This window comes from Leucopleurus acutus (genome assembly GCF_964270905.1).
Source record: "Leucopleurus acutus genome assembly, chromosome: 17".
NCBI lineage: Eukaryota > Metazoa > Chordata > Mammalia > Artiodactyla > Delphinidae > Leucopleurus > Leucopleurus acutus.
Window position 1 is genome coordinate 51,209,414 of NC_139159.1, and position 27,069 is coordinate 51,236,482.

At 42.2% G+C, this 27,069-nt stretch overlaps 1 protein-coding gene across 5 annotated transcripts in view; it reads right to left on the reverse strand.

Moving 5' to 3' along the window:
- DPYS (dihydropyrimidinase) overlaps positions 1 to 27,069 on the reverse strand; it is a 151,242-nt gene that overhangs the window by 50,912 nt on the left and 73,261 nt on the right. The window contains exons 8-10 of one of the 5 annotated variants that reach the window (XM_082859107.1): positions 22,876 to 23,083; positions 12,985 to 13,106; positions 11,185 to 11,601 (exon numbers count right to left, since the gene is read on the reverse strand). In XM_082859107.1, coding sequence (XP_082715233.1) covers positions 12,990 to 13,106; positions 22,876 to 23,083 — 325 coding nt within the window. In that variant the 3' untranslated portion in view covers positions 11,185 to 11,601; positions 12,985 to 12,989. Of the gene's footprint in view, positions 1 to 11,175; positions 11,602 to 12,982; positions 13,107 to 22,875; positions 23,084 to 27,069 lie in introns of those variants that run through there. The other 4 variants (XM_082859111.1, XM_082859110.1, XM_082859108.1 and 1 more) reach the window with 4 other exon arrangements.

Sequence of the window (27,069 nt, forward strand, 5' to 3'; positions counted from 1 at the left end):
TGCCTGCCTCATCTAAACAGAGGGCAGCTCTTCCTCCTTTCTCATAGACCCACTGGCTTTTCCCAGAACAGCTAGACAGCCAGAGTTTTAGAGGAGCTCGCTTACTCTTTTTTTTTTTAAGGCCTTTTATTATTTTTTAATTAATTAATTTAAGTTTTTATTAATTTCTATTGGAGTATAGTTGCTTTACAATGTTGTGTTAGTTTCTGCTACACAGCAAAGTGAATCAGCTCTAGGTATACATATAGCCCCGCTTTTTTAGATTTCCTTCCCATTTAGGTCACCACAGAGCACTGAGTAGAGTTCCCTGTGCTATACAGTAGGTTCTCATTAGTTATCTATTTTATACATAGTATTGTACATCTATCAATCCCAATCTCCCAGTTCATCCCACCCTCCCTTCCCCCCTTGGTATCCATACGTCTGTTCTCTCCATCTGTGTCTCTGTTTCTGCTTTGCCACTAAGTTCATCTGTACCATTTTCTAGATTCCACATATATTGCTTACTTTTTAACTGTTAGTAATCGATTAAAAAAATTTTGGGGGGCTGCGCTGTGTAGCTTGTGGGATCTTAGTTCCCAGGCCACAGCAGTGAAAGCACCAAATCCTAACCACTGGGCCACCAGGGAATTCCCAGTAATCAATTCAAAAATTAATTTAAAAAAATAGAGTCGAGGTCAATCCATGAGCTGGTGGTTTGCGGCCTCTGCTCATACACTCCTTTTTGGGAACCGTGTTTGTTACCAGCTATAAAGCGGGGTTCTACAAAATCTACATGCTTCAGCCTAAAGCTCCCCACTTTCTTCCAGTCTTCTAATTTGGAAAGAATACAGGACGATGATAGGAGTCCTGGATTCTGACTTGGGCTCTGTCTGTCGCTGGCCGTAGGATTTTGGTTGAGTAGCTTCCCCTCTGTGGGCCTCAGGGTGACCCTTGGAGTCAATGACTTTGAGAGCCCTACGAGCTCTATTAGCTCATGAGGCTGCTAGATCCCCAACCTCATCACCCTCTTTCTTGCCCTTCTTAGTCTCAAACATCAATTCCCCATCACAATCAGTGACCCAAATATTTTCCAGATTTTCTCAGCTTAGGAGTCAGCTTTATTTGTAACTCTGCTTCTAGCCAGCACCCAACCAATTCCCTTGCTGCACATCTCTTGAATCTCCTTTTTTTCCCCAGTGTTAACTGCCACTATCATTTCCTTACCAAACCATTGCATTTGCTCCCATCCCTGCTCCAGCTTCTCCATCAAGCCTCAGCTCTAGAACTCTTTCTCCCAAAACAACAAACAAAAAAATAATCTAGAAAGCAATTTGTGTGGAGCTTTTCCTCGGATGAGAATTTACAATGGTCATTTGTAATCCCCATTACTCATCACATCCAACCCCCAAGTTGCCTGCTGCCCTTGCAGATTAAGGAGTCAACTCAAGCAGTCATGTTTAATTCACTAGCTGGGCATGGAGGGAGGGTGCAAAGCTGTGCATCATGGTCAGGGGTGTGTCTCTCAAGCAGCCTCTTATCAGGATGTTAGGCATTCATACTCCAGGAGGAGCTGTAAATATTTAGGCAGTAGCTCAAATATGATAGTCTATTATATTACGGCTAACAATGATACCAATGTCAGGGGAGGAAAAAAAAGTCTCTGTTTTTTTCTCATATCCAGGAAACAAACTGGGCAAATTCCCATTTATCCTTGGGGGATTTGAACGTTGGAGGCAGGACAAAATTCCCAAGTTTCAAACTTCTTCTTCTTTTTTTTTTTTTTTTTTTGCGGTATGCGGACCTCTCACCGTTGTGGCCTCTCCTGTTGCGGAGCACAGGCTCCGGACGCGCAGGTTCAGCGGCCATGGCTCACGGGCCTAGCCGCTCCGCAGCATGTGGGATCCTCCCGAACCGGGGCACGAACCCGTGTCCCCTGCATCAGCAGGCGGACTCTCAACCACTGCGCCACCAGGGAAGCCCCTCAAACTCCTTACCTTTATTTAGTTTTCCAGTGGTGAATGTATTGGTTTCCTAGGGTGCTGTAACAAATGACCACAAATTGGAGGCCTTAAAACAACAGAAATGTATGCTCTCATAGTTCTGGAGCCTGGAAGCTGAATGCAAGGCATTGGCAGGGCCATGCTTCCTCCAAAGTTTCTAGGAGAGAATGTTCCCTTGTCTCTTCTGCCTTCTGGTGGTTATTGACAATTCTTCACATCCTTTGGCTTATGGCAACACAAGTCCAATTTCTGCCTCTGCCTTCACGTGACCGTCATCCTTCTGTGTCCAATATTCTCTCTTCTTTTAAGAACAGCAGTCGTATTCGGACCAAACCTAATCCAGTATAACCTCATCTTAATTTGACTACATTTGCAAAGACCGTGTCTCCAAATAAGGTCATATTCACGGATAATGGGTATTAGGACCTGAAGGTATTTTTGTGGGGGACACAATTCAACCCAGTACAGTAAACAACCAGCAAAGACTTTCCCCTACAAGAATCACCCCTTGGGGCTTACCTGGTGGCGCAGTGGTTGAGAGTCCGCCTGCCGATGCAGGGGACACGGGTTTGTGCCCCGGTCCGGGAGGATCCCACATGCCACGGAGTGGCTGGGCCCGTGAGCCATGGCCGCTGAGCCTGCATGCCCGTAGCCTGTGCTCCGCAACGGGAGAGACCACAACAGTGAGAGGCCCGCGTACCGCAAAAAAAAAAAAAAAAAATCACCCCTTGTACAGTATGTCTGGTATGCGTAACCAACTCTTCAGAAAATATCTTCTACTGGGTTATAGCATAGCTGCACGGTTAGGATGAACTTTACACATCCTCTGATGCATTCTAACTCTAAATGCAGGTGTGAAAAGGGCAGGAGAAATCAGAATTGATTTTTTTTTCCTTTTTTTTAAATTGAAGTATAGTAGATTTACAATGTTGTGTTAGTTTCCGGTACACAGCAAGTGATTCAGTTATATATATATTCTTTTTCAGATTCTCTTCTCATATTGGCTATTACAAAATATCGAGTGTAGTTCCTTGTGCTATATAGTAGGTCCTTCAGAACTGAATTTCTTTTTTCCTCTGCACAGCCAGAGGAAAGTTGTTCTATGGAACTTGGAAGTATATCTTAGCCACAATAAATAAATGTTCTGCTACATAGAGGCTCACTGAGCATTGAGGCAAAGACCTAAATGAAGGATCCCAGCAATACACTGAGCTGAGCCATGAGGGGACCTTATAAGTGAGAGACACCAAATGTAGGAATCCATTTGGTGCTTTATGGGAAGGTTTAAGGAATGGTGAAAGGCCCCAACTGAGGAACAGAATGAGCTGCTGGACCAAGGACAAGCCTCTCCACACTGGCTACAAGTGGCAGGTGTGTGGCAGCCAGTTCTTCCAGCAGATGTGAAAATCCGCCTTGAAAAGAAAAGACGAGGTGATCCTGAACCGGCATTAGTGGGTCCCATCTGAGTGTTTCTTAAAATAGTTGACAGCTGAGAAAGAGACTAAGGTCAAGACACACTCTGTAAGTTGACCAAGATGGATTCTAAGAACAGATTAGCTAGATCTTTCTTCATTAAAGTGATGAAAACCATGTCGGGAGTCTTAAAAACACAAATGGACTGGTCTAATAAAAGTGACACAATAAAATGAAATGAAGTGTGCCCTGTGACTCTTGTGCCTACATTTTCTTGGGATGGTGTTCAGATCTTCTTCAGTACCAAGGGAGAGATTGCTGGTGGTCTGACCATGGCAGTGACCACCAGGGGGTAGAGTCCGCAGATGTAGGTGTAAGTTTGAGAGCCATACATTACTTCAGGAGCCATATGCTTCTTCTGGAGACTCTGTCCAGGGCTTTAAAATATGCATGGAGAAAAAAGTTTTGAAAAGAGTCAGTGAAAATGGCTGACAAGGGAACTTGTTTCTTGGCAAGGAAGTTGTGGAGAAAATTGATATTTCTAGTTGGAAAATAAATCATGCCATAATGTGTTTAAATGCAATTTTTAAAGTTAATTTTCTGAGAAGACAATGTTCCCTTAATGTAAGACATTCTATATCAGACAGGATATAAACACGGCTGGGAACTGACAGGGTTAGAAATCTGAATAAGATACGGCAATGCCTCGTAATGAGAGGCAGGGTGAGTGTGGCATAATGAAGAAGCAAGTTGCCATGGAAACAAGCCGCTAAGTGGAATGTGGCCACATCGAGCACATCTACCACTAAAGAGAAGGGAAGGAGACACACTGGGTGGCCAAGAGTTCTCAGGAGGGACCGTGAGGGTGGTTCCACATGAACTATCTGGCCCTAGAAAGAAAGCCAAAGGCTGTCAAAAGCCACCAGAGGGAGGAATAAAATTCAAAGCTTATTGGGTATTTTGAACTTGGCCTTATTCTTTTGTCATTCATTTTTTGGTTCATTCCAACGAACATCGATCAAGTGCTTTCTGAACACCAGGCACTGTGCTAGGTAGTGAGGCTACGGAGAGCAATGAGACATAGTTCCAGGTCACAAGCAGCCTGCTGTCCTTGACTGCTCTCTGGATGGGCAAGACCTCAACACTGGCCTCATGTCCCGCTCTTGGGAATCAAGCTTCTCTCTGCCCTGTAGCTCTGGTCCGAATCTAGGGTGTCTGCCAAGTCTCCTTCCTGACGAGGTAGCATCCTTGCCACCCTGCCTAGGATTCCAGCTCCTCCTGAACTGACCTTCTTGGCTTCCAACCCATCCCCACGGCAGGTCCTTACACCTCCTGGCAGCCTTCTCTGCCCAGATATCCGTGCGCTCGTTCTGAACTCCTCCCACTGCCTCCTGCTGAGCTGTTTCAGATCGCGCCTGGAGTGTCCAACTCCTTTCAACATCTTGGTCCTCCCAGCTCAGTGCATCTTCTCCATGGGTTCTTGAATGCAGTCCTAGCCTTCACTTGGCATGCCTGTTCTTGGCTCTAGCTTTTACATGTGACACTCAATAGGGATGGTACAGTGACTCACAGTAAATGCTCACATTATAAGCTCTTCCCCAACCCCATTCCTCCATGTATCAGTGAACAAAACCTCCAGCTTCCTCCAGTGGGACCCAGCAACACCTCCTCCTTCTCTGGGGCCCCTGTTTAACTTCTTGTTCAGTTCTCAGTTATTTAATCCTTTTCTTGTCACCCTCCCCTTAAAAGCGTCCTTCTGTAATTACAGTGATCTCACCAGGCTATTTTAAAATCTCCCATGGCCTTCAGCATCTCTCTCATTCTGAATCTTCTTTTTACTACAAACCAGCTTTCCAGAGTAACTGACTTTTTGAGCCTGGCATTGATATTATCATCATATTATACTCATAACACTCATAATGTTTTATTGTCCACAAACTTCATTCAGTTCAAAGCAGTAAAGTAAGCAGGGCAGGTATTATCATTTCCATTTCATGGATCAAGAAATTGAGGTTCAGGGGTTTCCCTGGTGGCGCAGTGGTTGAGAATCTGCCTGATAATGCAGAGGACACGGGTTCGAGCCCTGGTCTGGGAGGATCCCACATGCCGGGAGCAACTGGGCCCGTGAGCCACAACTACTGAGCCTGTGCGTCTGGAGCCTGTGCTCCACAACAAGAGAGGCTGTGATAGTGAGAGGCCTGCGCACCGTGATGAAGAGTGGCCTCCGCTTGCCACAACTAGAGAAAGCCCTCGCACAGAAACGAAGACCCAACACAGCAAAAATAAATTAATTAATTAATAAACTCCTCCCCCCAAAATAAAAAAAAAAAAAGAAATTGAGGTTCAGAGAGGTTAAGTGACTTTCCCCAAGCCACACGTTGAGAAGTGATGAAAACCACCTTCTCATTCCAAATCCCAGGCTCCTTGCCCATGTCATGTGTCCTCTGGTACATGAAGCATAACTTTTGGGGCTCTGAGTCTTTGCCCACACCCCTCCCATCTTATTCTAAGAATCTTTCCTTCTTAGTGTTATACCATTGTCCTCCAAAGAATTTCATTAAAGAGAAATACCAACTCATGCCTTCAATTTCCCCTCTTTCATTAGCTCCATGGCATAAAGGTAGATTCTAGGATCCTACAACTAAGATTCAGAAACCTTCATTTTTTCCTTCTTTGCCTACAGGAAGGAGGAGCGGGGGGGGGAGGGGGAGGAGGAGAAGGAAAAAACAACACAAAAACCACAACAAGAAAATCGTTTTTTCAGGAACTCCCTTGAAATCCCACCACTGCCGGCATAGTTCCACTCCTAAGAATATTAGTAATTTTTTGACTCCTCTCCCCGTAACATTTTTATTATGAGCTCCCTGAGGGCTGTGTCTACATCTTCTTAATGTAAACCTCTCTCCCTCTCAGCAGACCTAGAGCCAGTAAATATTGATTGGAGGGGGCGTGCCATGTTCTTTTAGAAAAGAGAAAGCAAGTCTTGTTACTAGAATTCCCCAGACAAGAGAAGTCTTTAGAGTGAGTTGCATATAAGGTGTAAAGCAACTCTCGAGTATTGTAAACCACTTACGAAAAGAATGCAGGCCTTGGGAGGAGGGGGAGTGGAGAATAAATAATTCCCAAATGTCTGCCTGCAGAGGGGTGAAAGCTCAGCCTCTGTGCACCGGTGCCTAAGCGCATCCTGGAGACAGAGTTTTGGGTGAAAAGAACAGCTTTACTGCTTTGCCAGGCAAAAGGGGACATCGCAGGCTCAGGCCTCAAAAACCATGTGTCCCAAACTGGGAGGATTTGGTGAGGAGTTTTTATAGCAATGATTCAGGGGCAGAGCTGCTGCTAAGGATCAGGGTGTGTGCAGGGCCTGCACTCCTTTAATCTGGCCTCAGGTGGTCTCCTCCCTTGTCTCTGCATCCCCTCCCTTCCCTGATTAGCAACTGTTCAAACCTGCCCTTTGGAAGGTCATGGAGGCTGGAGTCTATTCCCTACAAACAAGAAACAGGGGACACTGAAAGGCTTCCGTGTCCAGGAGCCCCACTGGGTCCTGCTCTGTTTCAATAAGGGCCTAAAAAATGGTATATTAATGATCTATTGAGCACATTTATAGAAATCTTAAGAAAGAAAATGCCAAAGGTTCTGTGTTCTTGTGGAGACTACATCCTACTCTAAGGCAAAAAGCAATGCTTGAAAAAGCCCTGATAATACTTCCTTACCCCGACAGCTTGTCACGGAAAACTCTGTTGGCCCCTAGAGCCACAATGGCCAGTCCCCAGTGAACCTCCATTGGCTGATGGCCCTGGCTGAGCCAACCTCTGCTTCTGCTGCACTGTTCCTTTTCCTAGAATATACTTCCTCCTCTCCTCTGCCAGGTGTGACTGTCTTCATCAATAGGATTTTAAATCCTTTTCTTTCAGCGAGCCTTTCCAAGTTCAGACGCTTTCCTTTAAATCCCCTCGGCCACAGTACATTAATTTCAATTCACCAAGCCCATCGTGAAGGTCTGCCCTGTGTAGATCATTGTGCTGGTGTTGTTTGGGGCACAAGCTGTTAAGAAACTGTCCCTGCCCTCAAGGAACTTACAATCATAATGCAGGTGCAAATATTTTGTATGACAAATATAACAGAGTTATTTTATCGTGTTAGATTATCGTATAGGCCGAGTTAAAATGTGGGCAAATATATTTCACAACTGGCCATTTAGATTTTTACAAACTCCCCTGACACGCTATGGATAGCTCCTGAGATAAAGGCCGCCCTGACCCCTGAACACAAATAATGGTTTACTGTAGTGTTGATTTTCATTCGTGAATTATTTCTCTCTTCTTCCTCCATCACCATAATCTTCTTTGTCTTCTCTTCCCAAGATGAATTCATTGAGCACTTCTTTGTGTTACTCACTGGACTGTCGAGGGACAGTGGCAGCCAAAACTGAGGGGTTTGGTCTGTGTTCTATAAACAGTAGGTGTTTAATAAATGATAGATCCACTGCCTTTATTTCCTTGTAACTTGTCCGCAGATATTCTCCAAAAAGAAGGAAAGGGAGAGAGTGGGTTTGACACAAAGAAATCTCATGAATCTACTGGTGCCTTCAGGGGGTTCGATAGTAGGTAAGTGAGAAAGAAGGCTAAAAAAAGAGTGAAAGCAGGTGTGGGGGAGAGGCCACGAGGAGAGGATGAATCTGACCTTCCACACCATCTCAGTTAATCCTTTCGCCTCTTCCCTGCCAAGAAGTATTATGAATTGTTCCCACCTTAGCAATGGGGAAACAGGCTCAGGAAGGTCAAGCATCTAGATCATCCGGTTCAAATCCAGCTTTGTGACTTTAAAGGCAGTGGCAGGCCGACACTCTTTCCCGCACAAGACGCTGCCTCCTCTCCAGTGGGCAGGCAGAGGGGAGAGAAAACACTGAGAGAAGAGGGTCCCAGGTGTAGCTGGCAGATGCTGACACTGGGACCTGCTGGATCTACAGGCGCCACTTGAGAGCCAGGCTCTGCGCACCCCCCATATTTCTGCTCGTGCCCCTGCTGACTGCTCACATGTGCCAGGGCCCAGGGCCACCATATGCCCACTGAGCCCCCCCCAGGCCTGTGCTAGTCCCTCACCCGTCCCTTCTCTCACTCCGTCCTTCCGGTCTTGGCTTCCATGCTCCTCCAGCTGCCAAAGGAGCTGGCATTACCAAGCCTGGTGAGCTTTCCCACAGAAGGAGAAGTCAAGACGTCGGCAGTCTCTGGGCAGCACGCTGTTTATTGTTTCATCATGACACTATTAGTAGTAATCCTAGCTAGCCCGTGCTGACCACGCAGTACGGGCTTTGTAACCCTCACAGCATCCTTGTGCATTAGGAAGACACTATTATTCTCATCTTATAAATGAAGATGCTGACGCTTAGTAAGATCAGTTAAACTGCATAATAAAAAGGAGCTCAACTTCATTAGCGCTCAAGAAAATGCAAAATAAAACTCCAATAACTTTGACAAGAATCAAATTAGCAAAGTTAGTAAGTTGGACAATATCTAATGTTGGTGAGAATTTGGAGCAACAGAAACTCTTACACTCTGTTATGAAGGGCATACGTTTCCACTTTGGAGGAGAATTTGCCAGTGTCTAAGGGGAGAATGCGCCCACCTTCGGACCCGTCAGTTCCACCCCCCTTCACTCAAGGCATATATATGTTAGGGAAGCACTCAGTGAGCACAAGGAAATAGGTACAAAAACGCTTATGGCAGTGTTGTTTATGATAATGGAAACAACCTAAATGTCTATCAACAGGAACATGGGTAAACAGATTATGGTGTGGTCATACAAGGAAATACTGTATAGCAATAAAATGGATAACTAGAGCTAGACCTAGCAAAACAAATAACTCCCAAACATGGTGACTGCAAAAAAGCAGAAACCAAAGAATACATACCAACAAACAAAGAAAAAACCAACACATACTATATAATGCTTTTATGAGATTTAACCACTACGAAACAATGCTTAGAGATACGTACACATATAGCAAATATATAAAAGATGCATTGTACATGGGAATAAAACACCAGATTCCAGACACTGGTTACCTTGGGGGAGGAAAGGAAAATGAATAAAGAAGCACACAGGGCTCTTCAGCTGTACTGGTCAAGTTTTCTTTCTTAAACAGGATAATAGGTATATAAGTGTGATTATGTTAACTTTTTTGCTTTTGGTATGTTTTGATAAATTCATAATGTATTTTAATTTTAAGAATTGTTTTTTAATTTCAAGAATTGTTTAAGGCCTCACAAATAGGAAATAGAAGTTTAGATCCCACACTTTTTTGCTTCCCAGTACGTCATACTGCCCATCAGAGTAAGGAGTGAATATTTACCAAAAAAAAAAAAAAAAAAAAGCTACTAATTCCATCTAGTCTTTGCACAGACCTTGAGAATGCAATTGTTTAGTGACAAAGGGACCCTTACTTCGTATACCAGAGGCAATCCTGAAAAACAAGCTATTAAATATTAATAGCTTGAATCATGTTTTTCCCTTGCCTTAGGTCACTTATTTAGAACTATGTTTCTACAAACATTTTCACAACAAAGCCTAAGGAAAGCAACGTAAGGAGCCCCACATTCATTTCAAATGATTTTGTTAATGTAGAGTCCTGAGGCTATTTCATTCTCCCAAAGAGATCCACCAAATACTAGACAACGAATCAGTTTCTTCATTTAAAGCCCCTTTACACTAAAATACTCCACAAAATTTATCCTTATTTTGTTGCAAGTTCTCACTTAGTTCATCCGTATCAATTCAGGAACTTAGCAGGAACTCCTTCATGTCCTCTGGTAATTATCCATTGAATGCCCATCAGTTGGTGCTCTGTTAGATGCTGGGGAAATAACAGTGGACCAGACAGCCCTGCCCTGAACGAGCTTTCAGTTTCCTGGAGGAGGTCGACAAGTAAAGCAGGTAGATATAGTACAGTGGGGTGTGGTGCTGTGACGGGGTATATGGTGGCCTTGATATGGAAGAACAGAAAGTGGGACTTAACCCTATGGTGTTGGGTCTGGGGAAGCCTCTGAGTGAGGGTGATATTTAAGCTGAATTCTAAATGATGAGTGAAAATTGGCTTCTAGTTAAAAAAGCAATTTCATTCTTTCTTTTCAGAGGATTCAGTCATCTTATTGTTGAATTTTTTCATCAACCAAAGTGGAGGAGAAAAGTCATATTTTAACGTATCTCTTACTTGAGAAAAGAGACCTGTGATTCTTCCATAGATGTATTTCATCATCCTTTTTACTGTGTGTTCAAAACGAATCACAACTGAGTAAACTAGATTCCTACCATCCTTTGTCAAAAGTGTGACTACACCCCAGATCTAAGTGAGTAAGTCGGGGCAGATGTGTCTGCAGTGAGAACATAATTGCCCTGATTTTACTGCATGTTTTTAAAATCCCTCTTGGCCTAGTTACCCAGGAGAAGGAATATAAACTCAGCTTCTCTGCACACACAGAAGGATCAGAGCACAGACCAGGAAGCATAGGGGCTGGAAGGTATCACTGCAGCATCTTTCAGCCACGCTGACTCCATTTAATTCCCTCAAATCCTGCATTCATCAGTGTAATTGGATTATTTGCTTTGGAGTTATTCTAAGGTTGAGTATCCAGTTTGATTACACGGGGTTTGCTGAGGGACCGGATTTCCAGGAGTTGCGGAAGCAGATGTCTCTCAGGAAATTTTGAATAAAAACCAACCTCCCAGACTCCCCAGTCCCACTAGTTAAAAGAAGACACACATAACTCAGATAACAGGATATAAAATGAAGATCTAAATGTTTATTAATTACAATAAAGATCTAAATGTTTACAAATTACAATAGAATGTAAAATCACAGAGTTCGCTATTTTTAAACAAATGTAGCCATTAAAAAACTTTAAACAAGAAAGTGATTTTTAAAAATTAAAAGTAAGAAATCTGGTGTAAGCAAAGATGACATTTTAAAGTATCATCAGTGAATTTTCACACAGACTTTCCATCACAGTAATATTCACTTATATCTTCAATCTTACACAGCAACAAAGTCACAGTAAGAAAGACGGCAATTGCTTCTGAAGGGAAATCAAAGAAGCCTAGAGCGATTATTTTTTCAAAAGGATCTTGGGGAGTTGAAATAAGGCCTGCTTCTCCACGGGCTGACAACGTTTAACTGGGATGGGAACAGCAGCAGCCTTTTCTCTGATTTTACCTTTGAACAGAATGAAAGGAACCCAGTGTAACATTCTCCCTCACAAAGAGATGCAGAACCCAAGCCTGACCCCTAAGAAATCCTATAATCAAAGTAAACATGAATCCCGCTCCTACAAATGCTGGTAATAGCATGTTACAGCGTTCAATAAAATGTCTTCCTCTTGCTAATCTTCCTCTGGATTTTTAACACAACCTTCCTGGATTGGAAAAATAGTTCCAATAGTCAGGAAATGACAACCAAGCTGCAACTGCTGGCTGTCCGGCATTACTAAAAACTTAACAGCATTCACTAATGAAAGAGAACACAGCTGGGAGTACACAGGGCCCCATTATACAAGGCTCAGGGTTTATGTAAGGAAGCATAGGTTATCATAATGTAAAAACCTGCAATGCCTAACTGGGTTTGTATAAAACGAGTCCTTTGACAGACAGCGTCCCTAATTAACACAAACATCTCTCCCTGTCCATCTTGTCAACCTCCTCCGTAATCTTCTGCTGATTGCTACCTGCTGAAACATCTGAAAATGTATCACACGTTAAAAAGAAAAAACAAAGCCATAGAGGCTAGTGAAATTGCAAAACTGGCAAAACATGTAGATTTCATGGAGTCTGTGGAAACGATGTTAGAGAAATGTTTAAATCACAGGAAAGCCATGGTGAAATAGGTACCTGGCAGAGCAGGACCAGAAAACAACTGGAAAAAAAAAAAAAAAAAAAACCCAGAAAAAGAAAAAGATAATTGACAAAGATGATGATAATACGTGCTTCAAAAAGAAAGACTTGAATGTCAAAAGAGAAAACAGACGAAGCACTCAAATGTTTTTTAAATGACCACATCTATATTATTCTGAAACTGTGTGAAATAAGCTATGAAATCATTTTTGTGAAAAATTATACCCAAAGCAACATGATTCATTTTTCATTCCATTCTAAGTTCTAGAATATGGTTGCCTTTACAATACACAGATGCATTTCTTCCAGATAAAGTCCTAATCGGTTTATAAATTTTGACTATAAACTTGCACTCTCAGTTTTAAGTAGTGCCAGGCTTCCTCAATAACAGCCTCTCTCTGTGTTACCAGCCTCTCACTCATATTTGATTCTCTAGGCCTCTGTGCAATGTTTCCTAACGTCTCAGAGAATAAACCTCCAGCTAGCCCGAGGCCTTCTTCAACCTGGAGGCCTCATCCAAGTGTTCTGCATCAAGAGGTCTTTTATTAGCCTGCCCTTTGGCTGAACTGTCCTTGAGTCTTAGGTCACTTTGAAGTCTTTGACCTTGACCATGGACTCTTTAAACACTAAGGAAGAAAGAGATAATGCTCCTTTCATATGCTGTCAGGGAGGGAAACTTTCTCTGCCCACTATCCCTTACTGACAGCACCTGGTTCAGGAGTGGGCCTGTTTCCTGGTCCCATGTGTGGCGTCTTCTTTTGTCCCTCTGGATTTCAGTGTGATGACTTCTCCCTTATAGGGTTCACGCTCCACGGGGGTAGGCGTGCAAGTCTGAAACAGAACATTTCATTTTTCTCTTGTGGCTTATTGACTTCTTGAATTCAAAGCTAAGTTCTGCTCCCTAAGTGAACTGTGAGACCAAAAACGAGCCTTGTGAATTATCATGTGCCTCCCATGCCCCGCCCTTTCACAGAAATTCCCAGTGGCCTCGAGTACCGGCACTGCCCCACTCTTTCACTGGGGTTGATCTGCATCACACAAAGGCCGAGGGAACACTTCCTAACAGTCATTCCTTCCACCGCAACTTTCACTGGGGCCTCTGCCATATCCTCACACATTCTGTTCTAGAACCACCTTCCAGGCTTTTCCAACATTCTACCTTTTCTTGTAGTTTCAATTCTAGGTGTCTATATTCCCAGAGTGTTTTGTTGTACGTCTCCTAAGACTTCCAGCTTTTTGTTTCAGATTCTAGCAGTCTGTGTGTGTGTTTCCTCATTTTCCTGATAGTCCCCGCTTGTAACAAGCCTTCCACAGAATCTCCCATCTGGGACTATACCCCTTTGATGGCCAACTGTGTAGCAGAACCCTGGATTCAGCTAGAGTTAATTCAGTGCTTGAGCAGACTTTCGAAATCAGGACTTTCTAAACAAAGGGATTCATAAGAACTAAATCCTACTGTTTGTCAATGTGGACACAAATTCACTGGCAAGTCAAGTAATTGTAAACCACAGTGATTAAGGGCATGGGCTCTGGAACCAGCTTGCCTGGGCATGTTACTTAAAACTGCTTCAGCTGTAAACTGGGGATCGTAATAGCTCCTAATTTGTAGGGGGGTTGTGAGGATTAAATATATGTAAAGCATTTAGAATAACGCCTAGCATATAAAAGCTCTTAAAAAATAAATATGTGTGTGTGTACGTTTGTGTACATGTCTTATTTTGACCACCAAAACTAATGTATTGTAGTGATCAACCGTGTGGGCTTTGGAGAAAGGTAGGTCTAAGTCTGAATTCTAGCTTTGCCATTTACTGGCTGTAGGAAACTGGCAAGTTAATAAGCTCCTCTGAGCCTACTCACTCATGTATGAAATGCAAGGAATAAAACCTACCTCACAGGCACATGAGATTTCCCAGATACAGAGCATTTCCTTCCTTCATTCAGTAGATATTTACTGAGCACACACAAGCCCCAGATATTTTGCAGAGGATAAAGCAGAGAACAAGACAGAGACCGTGTCCCTACAGTGGAATTTGAAGCACACTGATCACTTAGTGACTAGGAAGACCCCTGCCCTCTGTGCACAAGTCCAAGCCTCTGTCCACTTTCTGTGTCTGGCTGGATGCTTTGCTGGACTTGCATCTTGGCTCGCTATCGACTCGGTCCTTTCCTTGACCCTGGATCCTGCCATCACCTTGAACACCGACATGGGGTAATGAAGCACCAACTTCCCGTGGCTGCCACCCAGTCCCTGGACATTGGAGTTACCTGGAGCCAATCCACACCTGAAACTTTAAATTAATTTAATACCCCACTCTCTGACCACATCCCCCGTTTCAGGTCTTTAGTCTCCATGTTCTTTCTTCTCCTGGTTTACTTTTCAAGCCCAACTATATGTATGTACTTAAACCTAAGGTGACCATATAATTCATCATCCAAACTGGGACACTTCTGAGCGTGTAAAGGGAAGGATGTTGGTGGGACGGAGATCCCTAGTTGAGCTCCTCTCCTCTTTGTGTCAGTTATCCTGGCCAGAGCTCAGTTTCCCTCATCCTCTTTTGTTCTGCTTCACCGCTGATCTGCTCCCCAGGCTGCACTTCAGGAAATATTCAGGAATATTATATCCTGAATAAATACCTGCACTTTGTCTAAGAGTCCTCTTGCGGCTGCTCAGTCACTGCACTAGCAATGCCACGAGGCCCCTCTTAGCCCGGCTGGTCACTCTGGTCACACTGACCATCAAATGTCTCTGACCTGACTGACCAGGTCTCACGTGCACACAGCCTTCCTCTTCATCTGCTGCTGAGGCTCGGGACAGGCAGGGACCGATTTCCCGCCAGGATGGCTATGGGCTGTCAACCACTCCTGCCCACACCGCAACCTCAGACAGACCGGCCCTCTCTGGGGAGGCTTCTGCTGACTCACACTTCACAGTCTTCCCCTTTATAGACAAGTTGACAGGAATCAAAGACAATTTAAGTTCTGGTCTCAAGCCTTGCAGTACTTTCAACCTTTTAATCTTTTCTTATCCTTAGATGTGGTTACATAAGTTCTTTAACGCTAGACCCAGGTCTTGTCCATCTTTGTACTGTCTATTGCCCCTGGCACTGTACTCTATATACATTTTAGAACCTCAATAGATGTTCACTGTGACGAAATGGAAAGGTGATGGCACTCGTTCCGCAGAATGTTAAGCCTTCCCTGCATTATTCCAGAGTTCGGCTGCACATGTTTTCTAAGCAGACTTACGCTGCAGCTCTCAGGAAAAGTAGTCACGTGGCTTCTCTCTAGTGGCAAATGGAAAATCTCCATCTCAAGTGTGACGTGCCCAGCCCTGACATGGGCATCAGCATCTGGTACAACCAGTGCATAATGCTCAGAGGTTATCCTAGTGGTTGGGTCCAAAGTGGGCTTCTTTCCCAGGTATCCAGGATGAGTACAGTGATGACAGGGACACCATCCTGAGTCTCCCAACTAAATGCATACCTATTTCTTTATTTTTTTTTTAATTATTTATTTATTTTTGGCTACGTTGGGTCTTCATTGCTGCGTGCGGGCTTCTCTAGCTGCGGCGAGTGGGGGTTGTTCTTCGTTTTGGTGCGCTGGCTTCTCATTGCGGTGGCTTCTCTTGTTGAGGAGCACGGGCTCTAGGTGCGCAGGCTTCAGTAGTTGTGGCACGTGGGCTTCAGTAGTTGTGGCTCGTGGGCTCTAGAGTGCAGGCTCAGCAGTTGTGGCACTTGGGCTTAGTTGCTCTGCAGCATGTGGGATCTTCCCGGACCAGGGCTCGAAGCCATGTCCCCTGCATTGGCAGGTGGATTCCTAACCACTGTGCCACCAGGGAAGTCCCTGCATACCTACTTCTTAGAGGACATTAATGCAGCATAAAGCTCACAGAAAGACCAGGATGAAGTATCAGAGGGTTCTGGGTTGAACAAAGAAAGCAGGTCTCTTCTCTTCTTCGTGTTCTAGTTTTCGTCTGATCTCACTGGTCAGCTTTCTCAGGCTCCTTTGCTGGCTCCTCCCCTCAGCCTCTGAAGGTTGGCAGCCCCAGAGCTCTTTCTCAAGTCCCCTCTCTTCTCTGTCTACAGTCTCTCTGGTGGCCTCAGACTTGTGTTTTTAAATAAATGTAGATGCCAGGATTCTTAAATTTTATGTCCAGCCCCAATGCCTCCCAATTTCCGGACTCCTTTATCCAAGTGGCTAACTGACCTCTTCACAGGGAGGTGTAATTAGCATCTCAAACAGAACTAGAACTTAAGCACCACAAACTATAGTTGAAAGAGAAGTAGGATTAAAACTCTTTGAGCCCAGGGACTGCTGTCTTAGTTACACCTGTACCCCTGGCACCTGGAATATGGAATTGTATCTGGTGCTTAACAAACATTTGTTAAATGAAAGATTTCTTGACCGTAGGACTTTTTAGAACTTTTTAGATGATACTGGGCAACAGAATCACCTGAGGGTAGCATTATCTAAGATCACTTGAAAGCTTTTTTAAGGAGCACCTAAAAGAGACTAGGATCCTGAGCGCACATCTTCGGAAGACTGATCTGGGTGGTGACATTTTTTTCCCCCAGTACAGGCTGGCCAAAATTAGATGAACACACCCCACCAGCAGTTCTTCCCATCTTGATGGGTTTACAATCAAATAGAAAGGTTTGAGGGTAAAACACTGTGAGGGGCTATCCTAAGTAATACGGGAAACATGGATGGCACCTCAGCCAGCAGCGTGCTGGTGGTCTACTTAGGTAGATGGGAGTTCAATTTGAGTTCATAGTATTTAATGATGATTGTCACTGTGATGAGTTCATAGACAAAAATGGGAATTATATCGCAATATGAAGTGCTATGACTAAATATTAATTGCAATCACTATACCCGCATGATTGCAGAAATGTTTTTGGTTAGCTGATCAGGGAAAAGAGGAAGCTTAAAATTGACAGAAAATTTACCTGTATTGTCTGCAGAGAGTAAAATGCTAGGATGCTAGATTTTTCTGAGATTTTTAAGACCATAGACAAGAATGCTGAACCCCAAGAAGTTACTAATACAATGTTGATCATGGAGGCTAAGATACTAAAATAGCGATAAAGACAACAGAACTTCCAAATACCAAACAGCAGACACTGACGTAACACCAACAGTCCAAATGAGCAGCGACTCCCTGAGAACGAAATCCATGCCTGGCTGGTGAATTTACAGGTAGGTGTTCAGTACCTGGTGAACTTCAAGGTTCTTAGAGGTCCTCACGGGACTGAGTTCTCCAGGGGACTATGAATCACTAGATTCAACAGAGGTGATCTATAACAATGAAAATTTGCATTTTGATGTTTTACAATCCACCAAATGTTTCCATTTAGTCCTCAAAATACCCTGCGAGCTATTTCTCAAGAACAATGTGAGCACATAGTTTGGTCATCAATAAGTATTTACTGGATGAACACTGAATGGTTAGATAAAACATGGAAGAGAGTACTTACAAAGTCCCTGTATACAGCGATGTACCGGTAAGTGTTGACAACCCACCTTCCCCTTTTCTCATCACTCCTAAAGCCCTGATTTATAGCACTTGCCTATTTCTGTTGTGTAAATGCTCTCACCATGGCTGATCTCAAGCTACTGACATCACTGAATGAGGAGTCGGGAAGGGATACATACAAGGGTCTCTCATAGCCAAAATGAGCTGGCTCCAACATATGCATGGCCTTTGCAATTACTAGCAAGCAATCCGAGGAAATCAGAATTACATGGCAGCTGGTGATATGAAAGTATTTTCTCTGGGCCACCACATTGAGAAAGACATTGATAAACTGTTATTTCGGAAATGGAGAACACCCATTTCAAGGACTAGATCAGCCATCCATTTAATTTTATCTTATCTAAAAGGCAAATTATGCTTATGGTTGCAAAGGCACAATCCAGTTTAAAAGCTTTGGCACAGTATTCTGAAACCATGCATTACTCCATGAAGCTATCCCTGCTTCTCTAGAAGATGCAATGTGACCCTAATTTTCCAAAATAGATTGGGTTGCTTATTACTGAAAAAAGAGAAAAAGGGATGACTTGAAGAATGTCTGTGCTTCCAAATTTTGGTAAAAATTATAATACTCTAAACACACAAAAATTCTAGGAATAATAAACCATTTGAGTTTAAAAAGGTTTTGTTTTTGTTGTTTTTGGTAAAGAAGGAACAGTATGTAAGTTGATTTTCTTCTTTCAAAATGTTCTTGAACACCCAAGTTGCTGTTACAGTGGCCCTCCATGTGCACAGTTGGGTGAATACACGGATAGAGAGGGCCAACAGTATAAGGGACTTGAGCAGCTGTGGATTTTGGTATCTGCAGATACTGAGCACCTAACCCTATGGATACCGAGGGACCATGTACTGTTTTTCCTTCCTCTTATATTTTTCTTTCCTAAATCCCCCAACACGCTTCCTTAAGTGACTTTTTATATTGAATTGAAATATGTATTTTATTATGTAACATATATCAAATAAATTTTGATGTTTCATCTTCTGATTTAAATTTTCCCCTTAATGATTCCCTGTTTAAATATTAAAATAAAGTAACAATTCCCTGAAGCTGTCAAATTGCATTAAAATGTCACTTCTCTCCTTTGAACTTCCTCACAATATCCGTTAACAGTGATAGCTGCACAGCATGATGCCAAGTTTCACTAAGTAATAAAATCGTGGATAAGAATCAAGTTCACAGACAACCCCACAGTTTGGGACGAGGCAAGAGGCAATCTTCTGTGTAAATTTATTTCCAGTCCTTTCTATGACCTCTGAAACTACAGTCTTTGCTCCTTCCATTTGCAATTTGTTTATTTATCAAACGCCTACTACATAGGAAGTACTGGGAATAAAAAATAAGTTCCTCGAAGAACTAACGTTCTAGCCAGGAGACCAGCTGAGTTCTGGGACTGACAAACACTGGCGTGTCTCTACACTCTGTGCTTTGGAGTCCAGAGTGGTAAGTGATTATTTTCTTGGGAAGGATAACAGGATAGCAGGAGAAATGGTATGGGCCTTTCCTGCTTGCCTTCAAACTCTTATCCTCACTTACAAAGAAATCTGAATGTTTCAAATGAAAACCAAAGTAAGAGCTCTAATTACCTCATGTGAATTTAAAATCTAGGATTCCTAACAACTCTTTTTCTTAACTTTAACGTAATATTTTTCTTCTATAAAATTATCTTTGCCTGATGGAGAGAAAAAAGGTCTGAAACATCTCCGCACAGTCCCCAAACCTCATTTTATTTGATACTTTTTTCACATCAACACTTTTTAAAATAATGCATTCCCCATGATTTGAGTTTCACAATCATTTTCTTCTCTTTTCTTGCTCTACAGAGGTCTCATGTACAGCGGGAATCAGAAAGGCCTTATCACACACCCTGGCTCTTACGTTTACTTACCGCTCAGCCCAGGGAAAGTTACTTAACCTTGCTGAGAGTCAGTTTTCTATTCTGTAAAATGGGGATGATAATATCTCCCACATGGCTTGTTGTGCAGGTTAGGTAAAATAATAAATATAAATTACACCAAATACACTGCCTGGCAGATAGTAAGTGCTCAGAACAATATATTATAATACAACTATTACTTACTGCTATTGTAAAAACAATAATGCACTAGAATACCTAAAAAGTTGGTATCAGAAGAAAATATTGAGAAACTAAAATAACTCACAAAATTGAGAGTGAACTCCTAAAAAATGATGTTGGCATTAATTTTGCCAATAAAATACCCAACAACGATTTGAAAAGGAGAACTGATGAAGCCAGTCATTCAGTGATCTCGGCATGTTTTCCCTACAAGAGGAAGACTTAGGCAAAGTCAGTCCTTTAAATACAGTCTGTCAGGGGTTCCCAGTTGGTCTAGTGTCCCTGCTGGTGGGCAACTGGTACTGACAGCCAGGAGCAGGCTCGTCCTGGATCCACTTCAAGCGTCACAGGATCCATCACCCAGTGCTGTCAGTACTATCTCTTCTAAGTCAACGCTTATCTGTTTATCTGTTCATCCCTTGGATTACTACTACAAGTGTCATGAATGAACTAGCTGCCGTCAAGGCCTCTCATTTAGATTTTTTTCCCCAAACCTAGAATAATTTATCTCCCATTAACTCATTTAACTCAATCTTTATGGTTTACGTTATATGGTTTATTGCTTAAGAATATAGCTTTTGTAGTCAGATAACCGGAGTTTATGTTTTGGTCCTGCCATATACTAGCTGTGTGACATGACCAAGTTTCTTCATTTCCTGAAGCTTCAGTTTCCTCATATTTAAAGTGGGGGGGCTTCCCTGGTGGCGCAGTGGTTAAGAATCCGCCTGCCAATGTAGGGAACACGGGTTCGAGCCCTGGTCTGGGAAGATCCCACACGCGCAGCAACGAAGACCCAATGCAGCCAAAAGTCAATAAATAAATAAATAAATAAATAAATAAAGTGGGGAAAATAATACTCCCTCGCTCACAGGGTTGTTACAGTGACAGAGCCCCTAGCATTGTGCCTTGCCTTCAGTAAAAGCTCAGTAAATGTTAGTATTGTTGTTATTTACCATGTGATGTTTAGAAATACATGGAAACCTTATAGTCTCTACCTACCTGTCACCTGTCAGTGTCAATATTTACAAATTAACTCCCAGCAAAATAAATTGCAACCTTAAATATTTTGACTGAAATACAGTATATAAAGAAATGTCATGAAGAACCTAGGGGTAAGACAGGAATAAAGACACAGACCTACTGGAGAACGGACTTGAGGATATGGGGAGGGGGAAGGGTGAGCTGTGACAAAGCGAGAGAGAGGCATGGACATATATACACTACCAAATGTAAGGTAGATAGCTAGTGGGAAGCAGCCGCATAGCACAGGGATATCAGCTCGGTGCTTTGTGACCAGCTAGAAGGGTGGGATAGGGAGGGTGGGAGGGAGGGAGACGCAAGAGGGAAGAGATATGGGGACATATGTATATGTATAACTGATTCACTTTGTTATAAAGCAGACACTAACACACCATTGTAAAGCAATTAAACCCCAATAAAGATCTTAAAAAAAAAAAAAGAATTGTAGCATCCTGAGAATTTAAAGCGTTCTAGAGCACTTGTTTACTTAATCAAAGCTTTAGGAAGTGGTTAAAAAAAAAAAAAGGATGAATCTTATCTAACAAACTCTGAGAATCCACAAGCAAAATATTTGCACAAGACTTTAGAGGAGAAATCAAAGAGACTACAAGACCCAAACGAAATGAATCGGAAAACAGCCAGAGAACTTTGGAAAAAGAGAAGTATATTTTAAAATGGAAAGAAGACACAGAAGCCTTAGAACTAACCCAAGGGTTACAAATTCTAAGGGCTACATGGCCAAGTTGGGAACATTAATGAGTGAAGCCTGTAGGTGAAAGTCAGAAAGGCTGCCTCTGTGGGGCTTGGCCATCCAGCTCCGGCCTGCTCTTACCATGTGGGATTGAGGGTACACGGTGCCCCGCCTCACTCCAAACCCAGCAATTTAGATGGTTTTAGTCTGAAAATTCTGATATATTACTGTGTGTAGTGAAGTGAATTTTTAAAACTGTTTAAAACACTGCATGAGCTAAACAAACATTGGAAAATCCAAGACATATTAAAAGGATAAACACCTCTTTTTTAACAGCTGGATTATAACAAAGACTTGGAGGCCTCTATTATAAATTCGGTCATCAAAGGGGGAAAGCAAAGAGACTGAACTGATGTTTATTGACCTCCTACTAGTGCCTTACGTTTTAAAATCTCATTTGACTCTTGCAATCTGTTGGGGAGAAAACACTGTTGTCATTTTCCAGATGAGGAAACAGACCAAGGATGATAGAGACACTTACTCTTGGCCACACAGCTAGGAAAAGGGAAGCCAAGGTAGAATTCATATTTACCTTGACCTCAAACTCCGCCATTGCTCTGGTGCTCATTAGAATACACCTTGCAGACCTTCAGCTACAGGGAGCTTGATGTTTCAAGGGACAGTAGTTGAGTTCGAACTCCATACTTTTGTTCATCGGAGGACATGCCTCCCACTGCCGTTCTCAGCCAATGACAGCACGCCACGTGGCTAGATGCAGGAGATGGCTCAAGGGCTGCTTGCAGGCCTTGCTCAACCTTTCTTGGTCTGCATAGTAGTCTAGGATGTTTCCACCACTTGTTTTTCTCCCTCTCTCCTTCACTGGGGCCAGGCTTGAATTGCAGGCTGAGGGCTCTCCCAGCCTCTCCCGGGCTCCCACCCATTTTCTCTCTCAGGTGTTTAAAAAACTCACACCTTTATCCATCTGGGTGGCTGCTTCTCAGAGGACCCTGACTAACAGCCATTGTCAAAAGGCCCACAGGGGCCCTACACTTGCCTGGGAAAACCTGACTTGGTCCATTAGGAAACCCGATAGACACCAATCTTCAAAAGAAACTGCATCCATCCAATAATGACTTTTTTCTTTGAAAGCTGTATTTGTTCATAACCTCTTCTAACACCCCGTGAATATGTTAACCAATTGTATGTGACAACGCCATCACCAGCATCCAGGAGCAAGTGACAATCCAGCCCGTGTTAACAGCCCACTTAGCCCCAACTCACCTGGTCCTGCTGCTTGATCCGTTTGTAAATATATTCAGCAAATGGTTTACGAGGAATAAACTTCCCGTCTCCTGCTGTGACATTGAAAACTCCAGCTTCATACACCACTTTGCCTCTTGAAATAGTCACCAGGGGCACCCCATGGCACACCATGCCCTCGAAGATGTTGAAGTTAACAGCCTGATGATGAGTTTTTGCCGAAATGGTCCTGATGTGAAAACAAAGATGTTCCCGATCATTACCAGCTCATATGACAAATATGAAATATTAAAAGAATGACTTAGAAGAAAATTTAGCAACTCTATTAAGCCATAGCTTTATCACTGGAACAAGTGACTTTAAGAATAGAACATAGCATTAACATTTTATTGCAAAGTAATTACACTTTCTGAGAGAAAAACCCAGGAGGTCACTCTTTGCGGTGATTAATGAGGATGGAGTGAGTGGAAGAAGGGCATTGTCTCTAGTGTTTATAATTTTAAGTTATTTTTATGTATATGTTTAAAGAACAAAATATTAATTGTAAAATATTTCAAACATAGATGAGTATGATGAACACACTGACTCAATACCCCACTCTACAGAATTTTAACGTTTTGCAAACACAGTCGAGGTTTCCTCAATACCTCCCTGTCCCTCAAATTCCATCCCTGTCCCTCCCTTCCCAGAGGCAATCATTAATTGGTATTTATCTTATATGGCCTTTATTATGTTGAAGTAGGTTCCCTCTATGCCCACTTTCTGGGGAGTTTTTTATCATAAATAGGTATTGAATTTTGTCGAAAGCTTTTTCTGCTCATCTATTGAGATGATCATATGGTATTTATTCTTCAATTTGTTAATGTGGTGTATTACATTGACTGATTTGCATATATTGAAGAATCCTTGCATCCTGGGATAAATCCCACTTGATCATGGTATATGATCCTTTTAATGTGCTGTTGGATTCTGTTTGCTAGTATTTTGTTGAGGATTTTTGCATGTATATTCATCAGTGATATTGGGCTGTAATTTTCTTTTTTTGTAGTATCTTTGTCTGGTTTTGGTATCAGGGTGATGGTGGTCTTGTAGAATGAGTTTGGGAGTGTTCTTTCCTCTGCAATTTTTTGGAAGAGTTTGAGAAGGATGGGTGTTAGCTCTTCTCTAAATGTTTGACAGAATTCACCTGTGAAGTCATCTGGTCCTGGACTTTTGTTTGTTGGAAGATTTTTAATCAGTTTCAATTTCGTTACTTGTGATTGGTCTGTTCATATTTTCTATTTCTTCCTGGTTCAGTCTTGGAAGGTTATACCTTTCTAAGAATTTGTCCATTTCTTCCAGGTTGTCCATTTTATTGGCACAGAGTTGCTTGTAGTAGTCTCTTATGACGCTTATCCCACTACCGGGCATATACCCAGAGAAAACCATAATTCAAAAAGACACATGCACCCCAATGTTCACTGCAGCACTATTTACAATAGCCAGGTCATGGAAGCAGCCTAAATGCCCACTGACAGACGATAAAGAAGATGTGTTACATATATACAATGGAATATTACTCAGCCATAAAAAGGAATGAAATTGGGTCATTTGTAGAGACCCTAGAGACTGTTATACAGAGTGAAGTAAGTCAGAAAGAGAAAAACAAATATCATATATTAACGCATATATGTGGAATCTAGAAAAATGGTACAGATGAACTGGTTTGCAAGGCAGAAATAGAGACACAGGTGCAGAGAACAAACGTATGGACACCAAGGGGAGAAAGTGGGGGTGGGAGGGGTGGTGGTGGTAGGATGAATTGGGAGATTGGGATTGACATATATACACTAATATGTATAATAACTAATAAGAACCTGCTGTATAAAAAAATAAATAAAACTTAAAAAAATTCAACATAGAAAAAATTATACCTTGAAAAGGAAAGTTATATCTTGAATTTCTTTCCCTTGTCTGTGGCAAAACTGGACATTTGAGGACAATAAAAATAACAAAATATGTTGAATATAATCTCAGCATATTTTGTCATGCATCTGCATATTCATCAGCATTCTCAGCATTTTATTAATACTTTTCAATCTTATACAATATGACTAATGACTTCTAAGCTGGATATTTGGAAATACTGGGTGTTCGCCTTTCCCTAAATCACATTAAATGGAAAAGGAAGAAGAAAATCTGGCAGCAGTGGATCATACAAGGGTAATCTGAAGTTTCTACAAGTGCTTGCTCTCAGGAATGGATTAAAGAAAAGTGCTTTGCTAAAAATCCCAAGGCTAGGTCAAAGGAATAGCAGCTAAAAGCTCCCCTGCAACCCTCATCTGGAGGGGCGGAGCTGGGAGACTCACAGTGCCACCTCCAGTGGAAATGAACGACACGACGCTGACCTGGTCCTGGGTTCCAGAATCCTGTACCCAATTATCTGTTTGGTTTCCACTCCTTAACACATCCAAACAGAATTCTTGATTTTCCATGATGACTCCAGCCCACACACTGGAGTTTGCTCCTCCCTTGAGTTTCTCATCTCAGTAAATGACACCCCCAGCCACCTTTTCTCACTCCTCAAACCATCATCAAGCCTGTTGGTTCTACCTCCAAAAAAAAAATAAATCCCAAACCTGCCCATTTCTCTCCCCCTCCATGGCTCCCACCGAGTCCATGCCACCATCATCTCTCATCTGGACAACCCCCAACACCTCTTACTGGCCTCCACGTTTCCATTCTTACCCTCATACACTCCTTACCATCCCCCTACAAAGATGCTCAAATCATATTTTAAAAATGAACATCAGATCAGGTCACTTTTCTGCTTGAAACCCTCCAGTCTGTTCCCCAAGACACAAATAACTGTAGAAAAGCCCAGATAATAATAATCATGAAAAAGAATCTGCTCCCAATGAGAAATATCAGCATGGAAAAGAAAAAGAAGATGTTCCTGTATGTCAGGTGGATACTTTATGACATTCTATTTCATCTTGATAACACCTCTTCAAGGTAGAGAGTATTGTCTACACTTGACAAGTAAATAAATTGAGATTTAGAGAGGTTACATAACTTGTCAAAGGACCTATGACTACTTTGATGAAACGGGAATCTTTTCATATTTTTTAAGTTAACATACAATAAAATTTACATTTTTAGTGTTAGTTCTATGAATGTTGACACCTGGATAGATTTGTTATCCTCACAACATTCAGGACACAAACAGTTCCATCGCCCCCCAAAACTCATACCATCCCTGTGTAGTCGCAAGCTCCCCCCACGCGTAACTCCTGGAGATCCTTGATCTGTTCTCTATCTCTTGAGCTGTCTCTTTTCAAGAATGTCATGTAAATGGAATCACAGAGTATGTAACCTTTTGAAGCTGACTTCTTTCATTTGGCATAACTATTTTGAGATTTATCCAAGTTGTTGTGTGTATCAATAGTTCATTCCTTTTTAATTGCTGAGTAGTATTCCAACGTATGAATACCCCATAGAGTGTTATCCATTCACCTACTGAAGGACATTTGGGTTGTTTCCAGTTTTTGATGATTATGAATACAGGTATTATAAAGATTCATGTACATGTTAGGTGTGAACGCTTTTCTTAGTGTAAGTTCCCGTGAGTGGCATCACTGGGTCCTATGGCCAGTGTATACTGCACAAAAAGAGCTTCCAGTATCCTTAGGAACCAACTTACTGGTAGAGAGAAACATTTAAAAGGTTAATGAATAGGAGGGAGGTACAAATACAACAACAATAATTTCAAACACTAAGGAGGAGGGAAGAGTACTGATCAAATAGTAAGTAATGTCATTAAAGTAAGAAAATGGTTAAAGGGTTACTAGGTATAGAATGAGTTATGATAAGTTATGAGTTGGTGATGAAAGATACAAACTTAAAGAAAATAAATCTAGGAAACAACATAGAGGAGATTTAGACCTTCAGGCTAGAGTGTCATTTTATGACCATCACAATCTCTCTGCGATACTTCCATAGTCTGGGCTACTGCTTTCCTGCATATCACAGTTACACTGATGGCAGAAGCTCTTGGGCTTATACTGTACAATGTTATATAAGCATGTCTGGACAGATGGATTAGTAAGGTTGCCATACAGAGAAAGTAAAATGCGTAATAATTCATGATGAAATGGTTATATACAAGAATGGGAGGCAAAAAAGGGAAAACCCTAAGACATAAAACTTTATTTTTCCAAGCAGGAAGTTAAGAGT